The 15,513-nt window shown below is 37.0% G+C and overlaps 2 protein-coding genes across 2 annotated transcripts in view; one reads left to right on the top strand and one right to left on the bottom strand.

Moving 5' to 3' along the window:
- The window catches only part of LOC107590593 (ATP-citrate synthase), a gene marked incomplete at its 5' end in the record, with an annotated part of 19,397 nt that extends 15,803 nt beyond the window's left edge, over nucleotides 1-3,594 (top strand). Inside the window, 6 exons of the mRNA XM_016279453.1 lie at nucleotides 1,389-1,539; nucleotides 1,626-1,769; nucleotides 1,887-2,000; nucleotides 2,437-2,519; nucleotides 2,958-3,034; nucleotides 3,121-3,594. Of these exons, the coding sequence (XP_016134939.1) occupies nucleotides 1,389-1,539; nucleotides 1,626-1,769; nucleotides 1,887-2,000; nucleotides 2,437-2,519; nucleotides 2,958-3,034; nucleotides 3,121-3,215 (664 nt within the window). The remainder of the gene's footprint in view (nucleotides 1-1,388; nucleotides 1,540-1,625; nucleotides 1,770-1,886; nucleotides 2,001-2,436; nucleotides 2,520-2,957; nucleotides 3,035-3,120) is intronic.
- Nucleotides 3,595-11,478: 7,884 nt separating this feature from the next.
- LOC107590559 (coenzyme Q-binding protein COQ10 homolog, mitochondrial) lies at nucleotides 11,479-14,491 on the bottom strand. Its single transcript, XM_016279379.1, has 5 exons — nucleotides 14,237-14,491; nucleotides 13,270-13,422; nucleotides 12,971-13,163; nucleotides 12,618-12,719; nucleotides 11,479-12,103 (listed from the first exon to the last, which is right to left on the bottom strand). Exons 1-5 carry the CDS (start codon nucleotides 14,332-14,334, stop codon nucleotides 11,939-11,941), a joined length of 711 nt encoding a protein of 236 aa, XP_016134865.1. The 5' UTR covers nucleotides 14,335-14,491; the 3' UTR covers nucleotides 11,479-11,938.
- Between the last annotated feature and the right edge of the window lie 1,022 nt (nucleotides 14,492-15,513).

Below are 15,513 nucleotides of genomic sequence, written 5' to 3' on the forward strand. Positions count from 1 at the left end.
TATATATATATATATATATATATATATATATCAGATAAGGGAGATTGCAAAATGTGCAGTGTTGGGGGGGCGCCCAGGTCCAGGGTTGAGAAACACTGTAGTAGTTGTAATACTGTAGTAATATTGTTATTATAAAATGTAATAAATAATAAAATTTCTTATAATATTATTATTATTAATTGTAATCATTTAATAATGTTTAAAAATAAAAATGTTGTATAATATTGTATATTGACTATTAAAATGTATTAATAATAAAGCTATTAAATATTAAGAATACATTTTAATATACAATATAATATTGTATGTATACAAAAATATTAAAAATGTTTATTATATATATAATTTTATAAGTTATGTTGTTATTAAAGGGGTCATATGATGCTGCTAAAAATAACATTATTTGGTGTAATGAAATGTGTTTATGCGGTTTAAAGTAAAAAAAAAAAAACATTATTTTCCACATACTGTACATTATTGTTTCTCCTCTATGCCCCGCCTTTTTGAAACGCGCCGATTTTTACAAAGCTCATCGGTCTGAAAAGCGAGGTGTGCTCTGACTGGCCAGCTATCCAGTGCATTGTGATTGGCCGAATACCTCAAGCGTGTGACGGAAATGTTACGCCCCTCACATACTGTTGATGCCGTGTCTGGCCGGAGCGACGAGACAAAAACATTAAAACCCATTACAAACAAGGCATTTGTTGCATCCAGTGGGGCTATAATTACTGATTATAATGACTTATACTGTCTTTTTACGCGCTGCGTTGCACAGCGCTGCGTAAACCTAAAACCCTGTCTGCATTTGTGATCGGAGAAATGACAAACAACAAGTGCTACTCTACACTGCCCAAAACTCGCGTTTGAATCATCAGTGGCAAATCCAACCACTGATTTATAGTCGTGTCCTCTTTTGGAAGACCAAATAAAGTATCTTCGCTTTCACAACGAAGCACACAGCGTCTTCACGACATGGCGGCAGCGGCAACAATACTACAGCGAGAATAAAAGTTACGCCTTCTTTCTTTGCATGAACATTTGGGCGGCGTTATGCAAATCTTCCCACATCGTGACGTAGACATGTGGGGGCGTGTTTAAATGAGGCGTTTTAGGTAGGCGTGGCTAACTCTTAACTTTTACAAAGAATATCTCTTTGGATATGAGACTTTAGTCTTTGCAATTTTACAGATCTTCTTTATGCACCAAGAGCTTGTAACACTCCAAAGAGAAAGGAAAAATTGAAATCGCATCAGATTACCCCTTTAAGAATGAGATTGGGCTGGGTGGCATCCTGGTTTACTTTTTGTGTTTTGGAAACTACTGTGGTTTTCTTTTACTTGTAGTATTCAGTCTTTTATAACTTTCACATAATCCGTGCGTTTCTGCAGGCTGCCGCGCTATGCATGTCAGTTCATCGAGATGTGTCTGATGGTGACGGCGGATCACGGCCCTGCTGTTTCTGGAGCTCATAACACCATAGTGTGTGCGCGTGCTGGCAAAGACCTGATCTCCAGCCTGACCTCAGGACTCCTCACCATCGTACGAGAACTAAACACTTTCTCACACACAGTCTGCTTGGCATCAGAAGAGCATCTTGTTTCATCACTGGCTCTATTTGTGTTTAGGGGGACCGCTTCGGAGGTGCCCTGGACGCAGCTGCTAAGCAGTTCAGTAAGGCGTTCGACAGTGGCATGCTGCCTATGGAGTTTGTCAACAAAATGAAGAAAGATGGCAAACTCATTATGGGCATCGGACACCGGGTGAAATCGGTAAGTACACCAACACACGAAAATCGAAAGAGTTCAAAAACGTGTGAAATATTGTCATTTCACACTGCTTCTCACAGTTTTGTTTTGCTGGCTTTACTGATTGATTCATTTTTTCAGATCAATAATCCTGACATGCGGGTACAGATCCTCAAAGACTTTGTGAAGCAGCATTTCCCTGCCGCTCAGCTGCTGGACTATGCTCTGGAGGTGGAGAAGATCACCACCTCAAAGGTACAAACACTTGCGTGTGTCATGGATTTGCACCTGGTATTAGCATTGTCCATGGAATTAACATTGTAACTGGACCCAGTGAGAAATCGGCACTGTAAAATCTTTCTCCCTCTCATTCAAATTGCTTACCGCAGTGATTCCTGTTGAAATGATTAAATTTCCTCCATCAAATTTCACCATACAACAGTAAATGTGACTGCAGCTTTAAAAGGAAAATAAGAAAAACACGGAACATCTTCAGTATGCTATATGCAGTGAGACGGATATGTGTTTGCTAAAAGCATCAGCTATGAATAAATGTCAATGAATACATTTAGATCATCTTAATTTAATGTAGTACTTGAACATTGTGGCGAGACAAATTCAAGTATAGGGTTTGTTTTTTTTAAATCTCATAAAATATCTCTCTTTATCTGACTCTCTTTATCTTCATCAGAAACCAAACCTTATCCTGAATGTTGATGGTTTCATTGGAGTGGCATTTGTGGATCTGCTGAGAAACTGTGGTGGCTTCACTCGGTGAGTAAAAAAAAAAAAGTGTATTATTGCTATTTATTTATTTTAATTAAACGTATAATTTATATTATCAAATATCATTTTATAATTTGGCTTGGCGTTTATTTTTATATTATTCTTTTAATTCAAGTTTAATAATTTTGTTATGCGCTTTTTGTTTTAGTTTTTTGGGGGATTTTTATATTTCTTTTTAACTTTAGTTTCATTTCAGTTTTAGAAAATGTAGTACTTCAACTTAAAACTTTTTCGGTTAGCTGCCAAGAGATCAGTTCTAATATTTTTTTTTCTAATATTTATATTTGACTTTATTTTCAATTAACGAAAATTATTTTCAATCATTAACAATAACTAAAACACTGGCAAAGTAGAGTGTTCACATAAATGGTAGTAAAAATAACAATGATCTCACGTACTTTTTTTAAATTTATTTATTTTTTACAGTGACGAGGCAGATGAGTTTGTGGAGATTGGAGCACTGAATGGAATCTTTGTGTTGGGACGCAGCATGGGATTCATAGGTGTGTGTGTGTGTGTGTGAGATCTGTCTCTGACGTGTCTGTTATGAAATAAAATTATTTAAACAACCTTATCTCTTTTTATGCAGGTCATTATCTGGACCAGAAACGGTTGAAGCAGGGTTTGTACCGCCATCCTTGGGATGATATTTCTTATGTACTTCCAGAACACATGACCATGTAATGACAGAATCCAGATCTCACTGAACCTGTGAGCTATGGAAGTAAAAAGTTCTCATGTATGTGTAAATGTGTACATGCACTCCTCCAAATGTGAGCGTTTGCATTACATTCTTTTCCTCCGTTTTAGTGTTTGTGATCTTGTGTAAAAGTGAGGGTGTAAAACTTTTCTGCTATATACTGTAATTGTAACCCGTCAATAACCTAAATGCCTAGTATTGATTGTGCAAAGTAATTTTAATGCTGTGAAAACATCCGAACACATTCCATATTTCTGTGGTAAACATCTCATGCATATGTAAAACACGTAAATCTGCTTGTCATGTCAGTGTGCCTACAAAAGGGAAATTAGATTAGAAACTAAAACGCCTAGTTGCTGGTAACTTCTCAGTGTCATTTTTTTTTTTAAAGTAGTGGTGACTGTAAACTGAACTTTAGATGGTGCACTTAAAGAATGTCGCTGTCAGACTAATCTGTCCTGATAGCTAGGCTTTGCTTTTTGAATGTTATTTTGATTAGTATCTTGTCAATAGTGACATCCATAATTAACCCAGTGCAGTAATCCACAGCTCATAACGGCGAGCATTAGCTTCGTGTGTGTTTATAAGTCTTAATTGTCTTAAAGGGGTGGTTGACTGCGATTTCACTTTTTTAACGTTAATGTGTAGTGTTGCTGTTTGAGCATAAACAATATCTGCAAAGTTACGAAGCTGAAAGTTCAATGCAAACAGAGATATCATCTTTTAAAATTCTGGCAGTTTAATGCCTACAAAAACGGCTGGTAGGGACTTCAACAAGTTGCTTCCCGGGTTCGTGACATCACAAACCCAGATAAACCCCCGCCCTCTGGAAAAGGCAGCAAAGGTGGCGAGGCCATGCTGTGCTGCTTTAGAGAAGAGGAAGAGAAAACAAGAGGTGCACGTAAAAATCTATTCGTATATGAATCGTGATTCTGTCTTCTAACGATTGTAATGGATTCACAAGTTTCAAAATCAATGTTTTAAAGCAGTGGTTCTTAATACTGTTCCTCGTGTCCCCCTGCTCTGCATCTCTCTCTCTCTCTCTCTCTCTCTCATATTCAGCTCAGCTCAGCTCCAACAATGAACTGTTACAATTATTCACTTATTTTCACATAGCTATGAGAGGCATTAAACATGGATGTGCGTGCAGTTGCCGTACTGTATTAAAGCTTTAATCAGGATAAAACCGTATATTAAAAGCTAACATAAGCAGTAGCATTTATAAATACCAGCGTATCTAAAAGTATGAGACAACAAAAAACATAGGCCTATCATTAAAAGCCGTGCTTGCACAGGTTCTGCACGATCCTCTTCAATAATATCCTCTGCTTCTCAATCGGGCTCAAACTGATAAGCGATATTAACAACGCTGCTGTTTACAATACAACCGGAGCACATGCCGCTGAGGTGAGGGGCGGGACGGTTAGACGCACTAGAGGCGGTTTAGCCAATCACAGCACACTGGGCTAGCTAACCAATCAGAGCCCATCACCTATTTCTGAGGGAGGGGCTTCATAAAAGAAGGAAAAGATCAGCCCGTTTCTCAGAGAAGGGACAGAGCAGAGTGGAATAAAGGTAAATTATGTGAAAAAGAATGCGTTTTTTAAAAAGCGAAGCATTAACACGTGTTAGACTGCACCCCATAAACACAATCAAGCCTAGAAAAAAAACAGTGAACTACCCCTTTAAATGTCATACCAATTAATTTGTAGGAAAAAAGAAAGTTGCTATTTTTATTAACTAATATATATATATATATATACAGATCAAACAAGTATTTTGGCCACCAATGTTATTTGTAAATGTGCTGCGTGCCACAAAGTTCACAATGTTTACAGTTCATCTGCCAGTGCAGCTGTATGAAGAACAGATGATGCAGTTCAGTGTCTGATATTTACTTAAACTATCTGGTTAAAAATAAAATTCATTATAGAAATTAAATCTTTTTTTCATTCAATCCATGATGACCATTAAACTGAATTCTGTTTTAAAGCAGATTCAGTGTGTGTGTGTGTGTGTGTGTGTGTGTGTTTAAGATGAATTGCTCTATGAACAGTGGTGATGATTTGGTATTGTGTTGAAATGCATACGGTTATTAAAGAAATGCTCACTAGATGGCAGTGTGCTAATGCACAAATGCTGAAGCTCAGGCTTTGGAGAAACAAGGACCCACAACTCTTTCCAGGCCTCCTTGAGCGTTTATTGAAATAACAGAAAAGACAAAGGTTTCTAAATTGTACAGGTAAATAATACTGTATATATTTAATTATTTAGTTATGTATTTATTTAGAATTATTATGTATGTCTTGCTGAAATGTAAACATTAATACATTTACATTGTTTACTTTTATTTCTTTCTTGTATTCTAAAACAATAAAATACTTGATTTTTCTGATACCCAACTGTGATTATAGGTCAAATATTAGTTTTGCACATATTTGTAAACGTCATTTTAAGTGACCGTTATTCACTGTTTTTGTCTGATTATCTTCACAGAATGCTGCATCTCACCAGCTACCAACGTGGAGTTATTTTAATTCAGGTAATTCTTCTGCCCTACTTTCTGATTCCTTATGTGACCTTCATACCTAAAGGATGTGACTCTGGAGCACAAAACCAGTCTTAAGTCGCTGGAGTATATTTGCAGCAATAGCCAAAAATACATTGTATGGGTCAAAATTATAGATTTTTCTTTTATGCCAAAAATCATTAGGATATTAAGTAAAGATCATGTTCCATGAAGATATTTTGTAAATTTCCTACCGTAAATATATCAAAACTTAATTTTTGATTAGTAATATGCATTGCTAAGAACTGCATTTGGACAACTTTAAAGGTGATTTTCTCAATATTTAGATTTTTTTGCACCCTCAGATTCCAGATTTTCAAATAGTTGTATCTTGGCCAAATATTGTCCTATCCTAACAAACCATACATCAATGGAAAGCTTATTTATCAGATGATGTATAAATCTCAATTTTGAAAAATTGATACTTACGTTTTGTGGTCCAGGGTCACATATTAGTACCGGCTCAGTGACCGCTTTTCTACCTTTTTCTGAGAGTGTAGACCTACTGTAAGTGTGCCTTTAATTAACAATGTCATAATAATGTCATCTTCAGTCCTATTAGACTCAATTAGGGGGTAGTAAAACTACCAGCACACTACGGTCAGTGCTGCAACATGAGCAGATATATTATGCCTTACTTTATGAAAACTAGCCTAACTCTTCTTCTTTTAGATGATAGTTCACTGACCTTTGTCATGGTATCGTCAAATTAAATTTTTAACGGGAATGAAAACGAGTCTATGAGGAACAGAGGTTCAGTGCGTTCAATGGATTGTTGTACTGTTGTTTAACAACATGACGATTGTTCAGCTGACAACTTTGAAAGTTTGAAAGTAAACAATTTTGAAAGTTTTAAATTGTGAAAATTACTAAGGTCTTCTATTAAAATTCTTATTTAGTTGACTAGACGTGGAGCGGCATAAGTAGACCAATTCATGCAAAGTAGCCATATCATATTGTGAATATAGTATTGGTCTATCTGCAAGTAAATCTGTTTTATGTTGCAATCTCCTTTGCTATCCTATATTCCATACCATTATGAAATCCAATACCAGTAAACTGGTTTGTGTGCTGTATCATGCGAGGTCAGGAGAGAGTGATACGTGCAGTCAGTGCATCTGTCCTTGCATGTCACAGGATCAGAGTACACTGCCGACCTGCAACTATCTAAGGCAACGAGCGTGATGAGCACCCTGAGTCTACCCCAGGACAAGCCCAAAATAAAATCAGATGTTGGCCACAGATAGAGATTTTGAACCCTGGGGGTTGTATAAAGATATCTAGCATGCTAATTGAGCTGTGTGTGAGAGGATGCTGAGGCGCTGTGCCTACAAATATTACTTTGTGTATGCAAAAATATGTCTTAGTTGGAAATCCATAAAGCAGGTCCCTACTTTATATCTGAAATCAGTGTTGAAGTGTTTTACTTAAAGGGGTCCTATTATGCTTTTTCACTTTTTTAATTTTAGTCAGTGTGTACTGTGTATGTTTGGGCATAAAAAAGATCTAGAAAGTTACAAATCTCAAAGTCCACTCTAAAGGGAGATATTTCGTTTTTTAAAAATCCTTTTTCAAGAACTACAACGAACAGCTCGTTTGGACTACAGCATTGGTTTCCGGGCTTTGTGATATCACAAAGCGGCTCATTAGAAGATCATTAAAAATAATTCCCGCCTATAGAAATTCGAATGGTTGGGGGGTGGGGAGGGGCAAGGTTGTGGTTAGAACGCTTGGTTGAGTGAATGCATCAGACGAGATGACGACGAAGAAGTGCTGCTGCAGAGTTAGTGCATCAGAGAAAACAGCATGTTCTAGTACACCCCCAAAACAAAATCAAGACTTTGTAAAAGAGCATAATAGGACCCCTTTAAGCCACCTTAAAGCAGCACTATGTAACTTTTGGCGCTCTAGCGGTTAATAAACAGAACTGCACACATCCCGCGGAAGAATATTCCAACCGGAGCTACTTCGCTAAGTTAAAGGGGTCATATGATGCTTTTTTAAAGATCATTATTTTGTGTATTCGGGGTAACAGAATATGTTGACATGCTTTAATGTTCAAAAAACACATTATTTTTAAAATACTGTACATTATTGTAGGTCCTCAATGCCCCGCCTCTCTCAAACGCGTCGTTTTCAACAAAGCCCCCTATTTTGACAAGCGCAGTCTGCTCTGATTGGCCAGCTGACCCAGTGCATTGTGATTGGCCGAACTTCACAAGCATGCGTCAGAAATGTAACGCCCCTTACCATAATTGCAGCTTCAGCTTTCAAAGTAAATATCAAGACCGCTAATAATGTCGTTAGTTTTTCCATCAGTTCAAGCCTGAAAGGGGAACAGAGTCGCGTGACCGACACAGTGATGATGCAGTACACAAGCCGCGGTTAAGACAGCTGACGTGCTATGATTTCTGACAGGCAGTTCACTCTCCTGTGATGTTACCCTGTTCCCCTCTCACACACTCACACACACACAGCAAATACTTAAACTAATAACAAAACATACTTACAGTCGCTGATTCAGAAGCACGGAAATAGCCCTTTTTTTTTTTTAAGAAATAGCCTTTGTGCACAGCCAGCCTTGTACGCTTCTAGGTTAAAATAACTGTCGTCCATATGCGTTGCACAAATTTGAACATCTGGGTTGTGCTGTTCTGTTGTAAATAAATCTTAACCAATGATTCCTAATTGCATCTACTTCCGGAAGGCCAAATAAAGTGCTTTTGCTTTCGCACTGAAACACACGCAGGTATGTGTTACTCCGCAGCGGTGACGACCTGACCAGGCTACAATAGTCCAAATATAAGTACTTATTATAACTGAACCGTAGTGATTTGGAATAAGACAAAAACGCGGTTTGGAAGATGAATTCATGATGTACTCGCTCATTATATACATTTTGAACACAGAAAAAGTTACATAGTGCTGCTTTAAAGGCAAGCATTAGAATGACAGATTTATAGGATTCAACAATCTGTTTTTAAAACTTGTGCACAAGTACTGATTAAGATATCTTGAAATAAATTGAAAGCATCCACACAAAATATTATATGACCTCTAAATTCATTGAATAAGACCTCTAAATTATCATAATCAAAACTTTTTGGCATGCCTTTCTGATAGCAAATTGAAGACCTTTTAGAGTAATTTAAAAACTTCAGGTTCTGATACACATTTCTTTTTGTTGTGGAACCTTTAATGATTTTTATAAAGTAAACTTGAGAATAACTTGTATTGTTTGTAATATTTTAAGATGAACACTTACTGGACTGAAGCAGCTTAATTTTTCTAAAAATGGTGTATGGATAATCAGGTAAACATAAACCCATGTTAAAATATGAGTGTCAAATATGATACTGTACATCAGGCTTTTGAGAAATGTTTGTGTATCTTCAATCATCATTGTATTGCATTGTATTATGTTTTTCTTCCAAAGATAAAAACCACATAGTAAGATGATATTTAAATGGGAGATATATTCTCCGATTTGTCAAATTATTGGGAGTTGTAAAGCGACAGCTGATATTTATATAATTTTTTTTGTAAGTAGTCTACTATATTATTATAAAAATCTTAATGATTTACATTACAAGCTATCAGAATTTCATCTTTTTGGTCATATAAATATCAACTGCAAATGTTTTTTCTCCGTTTGGGCCTCTGAATAAAACTGAGGCGTTTTAGAGCTCCATATTCTCCTTTATCATACTAGATGAGCCATTAAAAACTTGTCAAATATAATAATCAAAAAAAAAAAAAACACACATGCAAACTTTAATTAATTAATTTTAGTATTTTGTCTAAATGTTTAATAAATTAGATAAACTAAACATAGATTTTGCTTACTATTATATCATATGTCAGGCTTTACAGGGTTAAACTGAGACCTTGCAGGTTTTGACTATGAACAGGAATGATGACTCAAATCATTTAGCTTGTAGAGGACAGATGTGCTATTACTTTTCTAACAGATCTAGAGTGAATGAGGGTCTTGGGAGTAACCCAAACCATATCAAGATAAACAGAATATCATCAGCTTTTGACTTGGACCAGAAAAGAACCACCGTAGTACCCTAGCAACAGCAACATGCTAACAACCATTTAAAAACAACTTGGCATCATGGTTGTGAGGTTGCACCGGAAAGAACCTTACAATTTCTTCAGAAAGTGTAAAGCTCTAGTTTCAAGAAACTGATATGATATGATGTAATTGAACCACACAGAACTAGGTAAATAGAATAATGCCCACCCTGAACCAGTCCCGAGCTACATGATCAGCTATCATATAGCTGAATTACTCGCAATCTGTGCCAGACAGCATCCTGAGATGCAACATGATATGAAAAAGCCCCTCTGAATCAAATATCAGAATAATATACAGTATTTGTTTTGCATTTGTGTGCAGTTTTATACATTTTTGGAATAGAATCTCTTTCATGACTGAAATAAAATTTGGGACAAATTAGTTAGAGATATAGACTGATTTATCTTGTAACTCAGGAGTTTGCAGAGAACATAAGAGTTATAGTTGGAAATGCATTGAGTTACAATGTGACGTTTGACAGAACAAAAACTGTCAATCTGGATCTTGTTGGACACATTTGTTGTCAGGGTGTGTGTAAGAAAATCTCTTTAAAGAAAATATTCTCACCACTGGTGTCTTAAGGAGGTGGTCTCAGCTAATCTGTGATTGGCCAACACTGAAGAAACAGGAAGGAATTGGCTGTTTAGACAGAAAGGGGTGTGGCCTCTGCTGGCAGACATGGTTTATGTAAGGGATCCTGAAATCATGTGAGTTTCTTGGAACACCTTCAAGACTTCACACTGAAGTAGCATTTTGAATGTGATACTGTGAGGCTCATACACATAATGCCGATAAAATGTGTAAAATATTTGCTCTCATTGAAATATATGAAGCGTAGTGTGTTGTTTCAGATTATTTGCGAGACTAAAGAGTTTGGCATACTGTGATTGTGATATTGAAGAAATACAGGCAAGTTACATAACCTGAATACAAAAAAACAGAAGTGCTTTATACCTATTATGTCATGTCCTGTGGCTTTTGTATATGAACAAAAAACATTGTGTCCTCTTTTGTTGCAATATTTTATAAAGAAAACCAGATTATGGGTTCGGGTATGGTAAGACAGTTAGATTTTAAATAAATCTATGAAAGAAATCAACTGTGCCTCATGTTTTAAACCTCTTTACAGTTTTAAAGTAATGGTTCACCCAAAAATGAAAATTCTGTCATTAATTATTCACCCTCATGTCGTTCCAAACCCGTAAGACCTTCGTTCATCTTCAGTGAAATCCGAGAGCTTTCTGACCCTGCATAGACAGCAATGCAACTGAAATGTTCAAGGCCCAGAAAGGTAGTAAGAACATCGTTACAATTGTCCATGTAACATCAGTGGTTCAACCGTAATTTTATGAAGCTATGAGAATACTTTTTGTGCGCAAAGAAAACAAAAATGACTACTTTATTCAACAATTTCTTCTCTTCTGTGTCAGTCCTTGACACACATTCACAAGAGTATCACAAGTTACAAAGGTCTTATAGGTTTGGAAAGACATGAGGGTGAGTGAGTAATGACAGAATTTTCATTTTTGGGTGAACTAACCCTTTAAGGTTTATTCTTCTAACCCTTTGTTATAACCCAAAGTTTTTTTGTTTTTGTTTTTTTCTTAAGGATTAAACTTTGGATGACTAGTGTATTGTGTGGTTCTGACAGCACATAAATCATGAAAAAAACAGTTTTAAGTAAATATATTATTGTTTTATTACAAGTCTAGAAAAAGTGCACTCAAGAATAATTTAGAGCTGATTTTTTTCCCCTTCTGTCAAGTGTGTGAATATAATGATGATAAATATGAAAAAGCATTCATCCTCAACAATTTTTACTGCAATCATCTTTCTCTTTCACTCCACAGATAATATATAAATTGTACAGACACACTCATCTCAATAAATTATTATATCTGGTTTAAATAAATAGGATTCTCAAACGTGTTCTTTTTTTCCCAGCAAAAATATGTACAGGCCTTAAAATCCAACAAACTGGATTTTTAAAAAAAGCTGTTCTTCTCAAGAACATTTTAACAATTTATGTGGTTATGTATCTCCTTGTATCCGTTTTAACAATGAGTTGCTCTTCTGAATGAAGTCTTCTGTCGATGAACACCTGTGGCATAAAGTTTGGTTGCTCGCGTCTCAAAAGCGTTGACCATCTGTTTGACCACCTCATCAAAAAATACTGTCGCTAATTGTGAGTGGAGCAGAGATTTGAACTCAAATGACACCTAGAAAGGGGATACACAGTTATGGGTAAAATTAGCATATATTTTAGCCAAAAAGTTCATTTATTTATTGTGCTGTATGATTTTAAATAAAAAGCTTTGATGCTAAAGTTCAGTTGAGTTTTTTTTTTTTTTTTACCTAATTAACAAGGGCTTTGCACTGTTAACATTCATTCAGTCATTTTAGTCTTCATTCTTTTTAATCAATGGGTCCTTTAATCTCCCAAATCTCCCGGATCTCCTAATCCAATGACATTTAGGTCCTACAGTTCCCTCCAGTAACTGAATGGTTATCATGCCTGTCTTCGTTACTAGCTATTTAAGGAGAACCGGAAAGGCAGCTCACATGTGCTAAAAATAGCCACTAATCTGGTCTGATACCTCTGCTCACTTTGAACAGGAATTATGGGATTAAACCACCAAAGAGGAAGAGCACGAGTAATAGAAGTGTCAAAGGGATGAATGTAGATTGTAAAAGTGTGTGCGTGTCTCTGTATTTGCCAGTTGCACTACTTACAAAGAACTCCACATTGCAGGATTCAGCCTGGCCTGCAGCTCCAGGAGTGAATCGCCACAATGTCTCAAGGTGATTGAAGAGTGTCCCGTCTGTACACACCGCCTGAAACACAAGTACATACTTCAGACAGATGGCCCCTGACAGCTTACTTGGCCAGTATGTAAGCTGATCCTGTGATGCATGAACATGCTGAAGGCTTAGGACAAACATCAGATTTACCCATGTTAAATCAATACCACTTAATCTACATAAATCTAGTTCCAAATCACAACCTCTTTTTGTTAAAACAAGAATAATGTCTTGCATTCAAAACTGAAACGGTTTTCTAATTTCTAAATAGTTTTTAGACTCACTCGGACTTGGTGGCTTGGGATGACTGTGACCTCAGAGGTGTAGCGTTCGACAAATGGGGGGAACCCGATTTCAAGCTGAGCTTGCATGTCCCCATTCCGCCCCTTCGTTACCTTTGACCTCTTGCACCAAGGCACAAACTGCTGGTATTGGTCCACATTGGCAACAATGTTGTACATCTGCTCAGGTGAGTAACTGGTGGGAAAATCAACTTGTGTTAACAAAGATGTTGCTAAATGAGAATTAACTTGTAGTGAAAGTGAAGATTGTTTGGTTTTATGTAACATCGATTTGTACGTACGCAATGCTCCGGCTCTCTGAGTACTCCATTCTCCGCGCTATGAGGGGGGCTGATAAGTTAATGAAGCTCCGGGTGGGCACCATCTGAGAAGAGGCTGAAGGAGGAGGTAAGCTTACTGGCCGTGTAGCTAAGATACCACATGAGCTCAAATGTCTAAAAAAAAACATGAAAAGTAGTTATTCACCTGACAAAAGCAGAATACTATGGATTACAGCCACACTCTTGCCATATGTCTGTAAAGGGTTGCATCATGCAACTTGTTGACAGGTTTGTTCACAACTAATGTGGGAAAAACTATGTGAAGCAGTGTTTTTAGACATTTCTATGTTGACCTGATAAAATGACGTACTTTCTAGTAAATAGCAAAGAGCAGCCGATCAATTACAGATAAACCCGTTTCACCGCTGTATGGCCCACGCAGCTCCCCTGAGAGTTATTTTACACCAGCACGAGCTGCTCTTCTACTTTGTTCAACATTCCCACACAGTTCACAACTACAACTACCTAGTCTCTCAATCCAACAGGTTTTCACCACTGCAGCCATTTAAAATAAACACTGGACGCATATTTATTTACAGTTGTTGAACTAAACCAGGGGTAGGCAAGAGCCGCAGTCCTGCAGAGTTCAGCTCCAACCCTAATCAGACACACCTGCACAAGCTAATCAATGTCTTCAGGATTACTAAGGCTATAGGCAGGTGAGTTTTGTTTTCAGGGTTGGAGCTGAACTCTGCAGGACTGCGGCTCTCTAGGACCGAACTTGCCTACCCCTGAACTAAACTGTAAAAGAAACTAAAAGCACCCGGCTATTTTCGGAACTATAGGCAGTAGCCTGCGCATTTGGTGGTTTGTTCGGGTAAAATAGCCTAAATAACTGAATTATATCTACTAATGATTTATAAACAAAAATGCTTTTTGCAGTTTTATTAACAGCAAGTATTGTTCAGGCCGAGTGATGCGCTTTTACCTGATGGTGCAGTTGGAGTTTCTCCTCATAACATCGCACGACTGTCTTTCTGACATCTCCAGAGCCCGGAGGAAAAGCGAAGTGGCCTTCTTTGCCATTTGTGCTATTCGAAAGCTTGTAAAATCACTGCAGCTTTTCCGAAAATGCCCTGCGGAATGATATGTGTCACTGACCGTAATAACCGGCGGCTCCGCTGGAACTGCACAACTGATAGTGGAGTCGCTTTGCTATTAAGGGCAGAGCTGTAGAGTGGAGGAGTGACGCTCTGAGGGGAGGGGAGGGGAGGAGAGGAGAAGCGGCTCAAGCAGGTACTTAGGCGCTCATGAAGTTATTCACCTGCAGGGGTTTCACTTTGGCGCGTCATTGACGCATGGACAAAAGTCATCCTTGTCATTGGAACAAGGACTAATATGCACTTTAGGGCAGTGATTCTCAACCTTTTGAATCCAAGGCCCCCCCCCCATTGTTCACAACAATAGAAGACACCATGAGTTTTTTATGATTTAGTGGAAAAGACTTAAAGATGAGGATTACCCAATATAATAGAGTTTAGCAGAAAAAACATGTATATTAATAAAATGTATAAAAACACCCATGGAGGTATAAGACCACACTTTTAAAATTAGGCTACCTCATATATCCAGGTTTTTCAAGACCATGATGGGAACCAGTTGCTGAAAGAGTGAATAAATTACTTTTTTTTCCACATCCGAGAAGCCAATTCACTCTGGATATATGCCACAATAGGGAAGAAAAGACCATAGCAATTTCCATTTCAGACGACTTTAAATCATTTTAAGTCACCCTGAAGCCCCCACAGATGTTTTCTGGGGCCTCCTGATTGAACAACTGCTTTAGTGTGCAGAGAGCCAATATGGCATCCTACAACCATAGTTTTTGTTTTTTAAGGGAAAAAACACATTTAATACCGTAAAATCCATTTAATGAATTAATGATGTAATGTGGTTTGTAACTATCACGTAAAATACTTTCTTTGCACCATGTGCGTACATGTACAAGGTTACTCTATTTGAGGTGAACAAATAGGCCTCTAGATGTAAAAGGTCAAAATATGATATATACATGCATACATATATATATATATATATATATATATATATGTGTGTGTGTATATGTGTATGTGTGTGTGTGTATATGTGTATGTATGTGTGTGTGTGTATATGTGTATGTATGTATATATATTTATATTTATATATATATATATATATATATATATATATATATATATATATGTGTGTGTGTGTGTGTATTATATA

The sequence above is a fragment of the Sinocyclocheilus grahami genome, unplaced genomic scaffold (genome assembly GCF_001515645.1).
Source record: "Sinocyclocheilus grahami isolate Dianchi unplaced genomic scaffold, SAMN03320097.WGS_v1.1 scaffold130.1, whole genome shotgun sequence".
NCBI classification, from domain to species: Eukaryota; Metazoa; Chordata; class Actinopteri; order Cypriniformes; family Cyprinidae; genus Sinocyclocheilus; species Sinocyclocheilus grahami.

Excerpts from the sequence above, each read along its gene's own strand:
- LOC107590559 (XM_016279379.1), bottom strand. The coding sequence starts at position 14,334 with ATGGCAAAGAAGGCCACTTCGCTTTTCCTCCGGGCTCTGGAGATGTCA. Across the intron at positions 13,423-14,236 it reads AACTCCAACTGCACCATCAG|ACATTTGAGCTCATGTGGTA; the intron begins GTAAAAGCGCAT and ends GTTTTTTTTTAG. Across the intron at positions 13,164-13,269 it reads TCAGAGAGCCGGAGCATTGC|TTACTCACCTGAGCAGATGT; the intron begins GTACGTACAAAT and ends TTTTCCCACCAG.